Below are 4,092 nucleotides of genomic sequence, written 5' to 3'. Positions count from 1 at the left end.
ATTTAAATATATTTTATTGATTTTTTTACAGAGAGGAAGGGAGAGGGATAGAGAGTCAGAAACATCGATGAGGGAGAAACATCGATCAGCTGCCTCCTGCACACCCCCCACTGGAAATGTGCCCGCAACCAAGGCACATGCCCTTGACCGGAATCGAACCTGGGACCCTTCAGTCCGCAGGCCGACGCTCTATCCACTAAGCCAAACTGGTCAGGGCAAAACTCTTGACTTTTGATAAAAAGTCATTTCCTCTGGAGATGATCATTTTTGGTTATTGAACTACAAAAGCTTCATGAATGAAGGGTTCTTGTCTTGTTGATGACTGTATCCCTGGTGCAAAAAACAAACAAAAAACTGTTCCTGATATATAGTAAGTGTTCAATAGATGTTGTTAAATAAATGAGTGAATAAATGAGCAAACAGAATATTTGTCAAGAACACACTCGCTGTGTTGACATGAAAGGTTGTGTCAAGAGGAGTGACATTGTTTACCTTATTTAGTTAGTGACTATTGTGTCAAAGAAAAAACACTTCTGAACCTGACCAGCATGGCTGAGTGATTGAGCATCAACCTATGAACCAGGAGGTCACAGTTCAATTCCCGGTCAGGGCATATGCCCAAATTGTGGACTTCATCCCCAGAGTGGGGTTTGCAGGAGGCAACTGATCAATGATTCTCTCTCATCATTGATATTTCTATCTTCCTCTCCCTCTCCCTTCCTCTCCGAAATCAATAAAAATAAAAACAACAACACCTCTGCAACTCTCCACTATTAGGATTTTGGTACACCCTTCGTTCCAAAGAGTGGGTTTCTAGGTCTCTAGCCTTTTCAACTTGCTGTAATCCTCTGTAGAGAAATTCTGACTATAGGTTGATGATCCTTATTCTCACAAGTAGCCTGGTAATCCTCATTCTAGATAGATCTTACTGGGCAATTTGGGAGGAGAGGAAAAAACTATTTTGGTGGGAAGTGTAATCAAGGGCAGGTATCCTTCTGGATCAAACTATGTAGGAAATTCCCGATTAACATTTTCACCTGGAACATCCCAATTCCAATGTCAAATTAGAGGAAAATCAGCTAAGAAATATAAAGACACATTTTTAAAGAAAACAATTAGAAGGGTTGCTTTTCTGAATATATAGGAGATATGAAAATTCTGGTTAACAACAAAAAGAAGGAAACAAACATATATATTTGACTATGGAAACAAACCAAACAAAAAAGATGAAGAGATACATAGCAGCCAGGTAGGATAAAGTAATAACATTCAGAACAAGGGATTTAGATTTTATTTTCCAAGTCGCACTCAGAATCCCTAGTGGACAGGTGTGAATGAGTAAGGTGGTGGTTTTACCTGACAACATCCATTGAGCTTGCTCCAGATTTAAAGAAGTCTGTTGAGTCTTCAATAACAGGAATGTTGCTTAAAATCCCAGCCCAGATGACCTAGACAACAAGAATAACTTTTCTGAAGGCTGTCCCAGGTAGAACACTGGCAGAGACTGGCTGGCTCCTCACAAACCGATTTCTTCTTCATCTTGGATACAGGCCTTGACTGCCTTCCTCAGCATCTCCTCAAGTTAGATGCAGCCGTAAGACTGCCATCCAGCCAATGAATCTGAGTAGAAGTGATCTGCACTCCAGTCTTGGCCCTTGAAAAACTTCCCTCACACAATTCTCTCTGCTCTTTTGCCCTTCTTGGCTGTCTGGAATGGAGGTTGACCCCCAGGATGACCTTGGAGAGAGCAGAACCTCTGAGTCCCTGAATAAATCAATCCCTAATCCTCAGGTTCCAGCTTTCCCCCTAATTCCGTTGCCAACCTGAAACTTGCTTTGGATTATTTATGTGAGTGAAAAATAAATCTGCATATAAATTTTGGGGTTGATTTCTTATTGTATCTAATACAAAAGAAGAGGAAATAAACTTCCATCTCCACTACTTTGAGTACCGATGGTACCAGGTACCAGGTAGGAGAAATAGTGAGGACATCACATGCTCACCTTGATGGTCTCCGCCACCTTCATCTCTTCGGCTGTAAGTTCTACCACTGAGGTCTCACCCGCTGAAAAGTACTGAGAGGCCGGGATCATTTTCCCATTTTCAAACTGTAGGTTTCTCACCATCAGCTATAAAATAGCAACAAAATAAGGAGGAGAATTGAGGGTTCGGGCAATTCAAAAGTGAGGTTGGTGGAAGAATGAATCATATATTTAAGGAGTAGATTATTTGGCAAATGCAAACATATGGATGAAGAGGACTTGCCATTATGTGTAAAGGGACTGAAGCAGTGTTTTAACAATGGTAGCAGACAGGAGACAGTTAAGTCTAGGAGTAGATACATCTCAAAATGAAAAATTGACATTTGATGTGGGAATTTGAACTAAAATCTGCTATAACTACCACCACTGCCATCATGTGAACACTTCTCATGCACATGTGTGTACGTGGATGCTTAGTGTGCATATGCAGAAGTATCTTATTTAATCTCATAAGTCCTGATGGAGGCAGGCGCCATTATTAGCTCTGTTTTATTGATGGGGAAATGAGGTCACTGAGGGTGAGTAATTTGCCCAATGCCACACAGCTAGTAAGTAACAGAGCTGTGGTTACAACCCCAGAACTAGCTGGACCCTAAAGCCGGCAATATTAATAGCTGATCTATCCTGCAAGCTAGCAGAGAATATCTGTCATGGGGCAAATTCCCTTTTGCTTTCTTCATGGGGAAGCTTCCCAAGAGCCCACTGGAGCCAGAGCCCACACTCCCAGGCACAGGGATGTGGTGGGCACCTGCCTGGTGAGGCCAAGGCAATGAGCATCTAAAAAAGGACCACACCATCTCATTTGATCCTCCCAGACTCTGGCAGTGGGAAGGCAGACAGATGGGATTACTCTCTCTGTTTCATAAATGGGGAAACTGAGGCCCAGAGGGGAGAAGCATCCTTCCCAAGACCAGCAGATGGCAGAGCAGGGGTTTCTATCCTGTTTTCTGACTAAATTTCATGCTCTTTCTACTACTGCATTGCAAAGCTGGCTGTTCAGGTCCTCGGGGCGGTCCTGGGAGCCTTGTTCTCATCCAGGCACATCGAGGTGGCTCATCCCCAGAGGAAAATGGGCACAGGTATCTTGAGACTCCCACATCTCACCGCAAAGCCAGATGACCTTGTGAAAGATATCCCCTTAATAGCTTGGGGTATAGAAGGAAACAAAAAGAAGGGCGGGGGGAGTATTTTACAGGTGACCGTATTGAACACTCACTGCTTTTCCATCGTTACCAAAAAGAACAAGTCCATTTTTGGTAACAAGGCCAGGCTTCTGGGCACCTTTAATTTCCAGGGGTTCTCCAGGCGGCACGGAGCTATTCAGTAGTGAAGAGCCATAGAACGTGACCATCTAATAAAGAGATCAAACCCAGAGTGTGAAGTGGGGAAGTTGCGCCTCTGAACGGGTATGTGCAAACAGTGCTCTCTGCAAAAATGCTGGAATTGTCACTCACGATAAAATCAGACACCCCCATGTGAGAGACTGTAACAAGCATCTGTAGAGATGACACAAAGCAGGAGATAGTCTGCAACTATAAGATCGAAGAGTTTAAAAAATGTCCCACACCCAGACAACATAAGTACACATTTGTCATTTATTCACACTGATACAAAGGTGAATGAGAGGAGAAGCTATCACAGACTTTCCAGGCTGGAGGTAGGGTTTTTGAAGGGAATGGAGGTGTTTCGGGGGGGGGGGGGGGATATGTATTCCAATGTATTGTGGTGATTGATGGGAAGTACAGGGCGCTTTGTGGGTAGTTCATGGAAATAGGACTGGTTCTAGACCAGTGTTTCTCAACCTTCCTAATGCCGCGACCCTTTGATACAGTTCCTCATGTTGTGGTGACCCCCAACCATAAAATTATTTTCGTTGCTACTTCATAACTGTAATTTTGCTACTGTTATGAATCGTAATGTAAATATCTGATATGCAGGATGGTCTTAGGCGACCCCTGTGAGAGGGTCGTTCGACCCCCAGAGGGGTTGCAACCCACAGGTTGAGAACCGCTGGTTTAAGTTAACCTAAATTGATATGAAGATTTGAAAT

The 4,092-nt window shown here is 43.3% G+C and overlaps 1 protein-coding gene across 1 annotated transcript in view; it reads right to left on the bottom strand.

The window, feature by feature from the left end:
• Positions 1 to 4,092, bottom strand: part of ALDH1L2 (aldehyde dehydrogenase 1 family member L2) — a 62,766-nt gene that overhangs the window by 33,225 nt on the left and 25,449 nt on the right. The window contains exons 7-9 of the mRNA XM_006769392.2: positions 3,259 to 3,393; positions 2,004 to 2,129; positions 1,357 to 1,448 (exon numbers count right to left, since the gene is read on the bottom strand). Coding sequence (XP_006769455.1) covers positions 1,357 to 1,448; positions 2,004 to 2,129; positions 3,259 to 3,393 — 353 coding nt within the window. The remainder of the gene's footprint in view (positions 1 to 1,356; positions 1,449 to 2,003; positions 2,130 to 3,258; positions 3,394 to 4,092) is intronic.

The sequence above is a fragment of the Myotis davidii genome, unplaced genomic scaffold (assembly GCF_000327345.1).
Source record: "Myotis davidii unplaced genomic scaffold, ASM32734v1 scaffold120, whole genome shotgun sequence".
NCBI classification, from domain to species: Eukaryota; Metazoa; Chordata; class Mammalia; order Chiroptera; family Vespertilionidae; genus Myotis; species Myotis davidii.
Note: the sequence above shows the minus strand (reverse complement) of the source record. Positions and strands in the feature narration are given on the sequence as shown.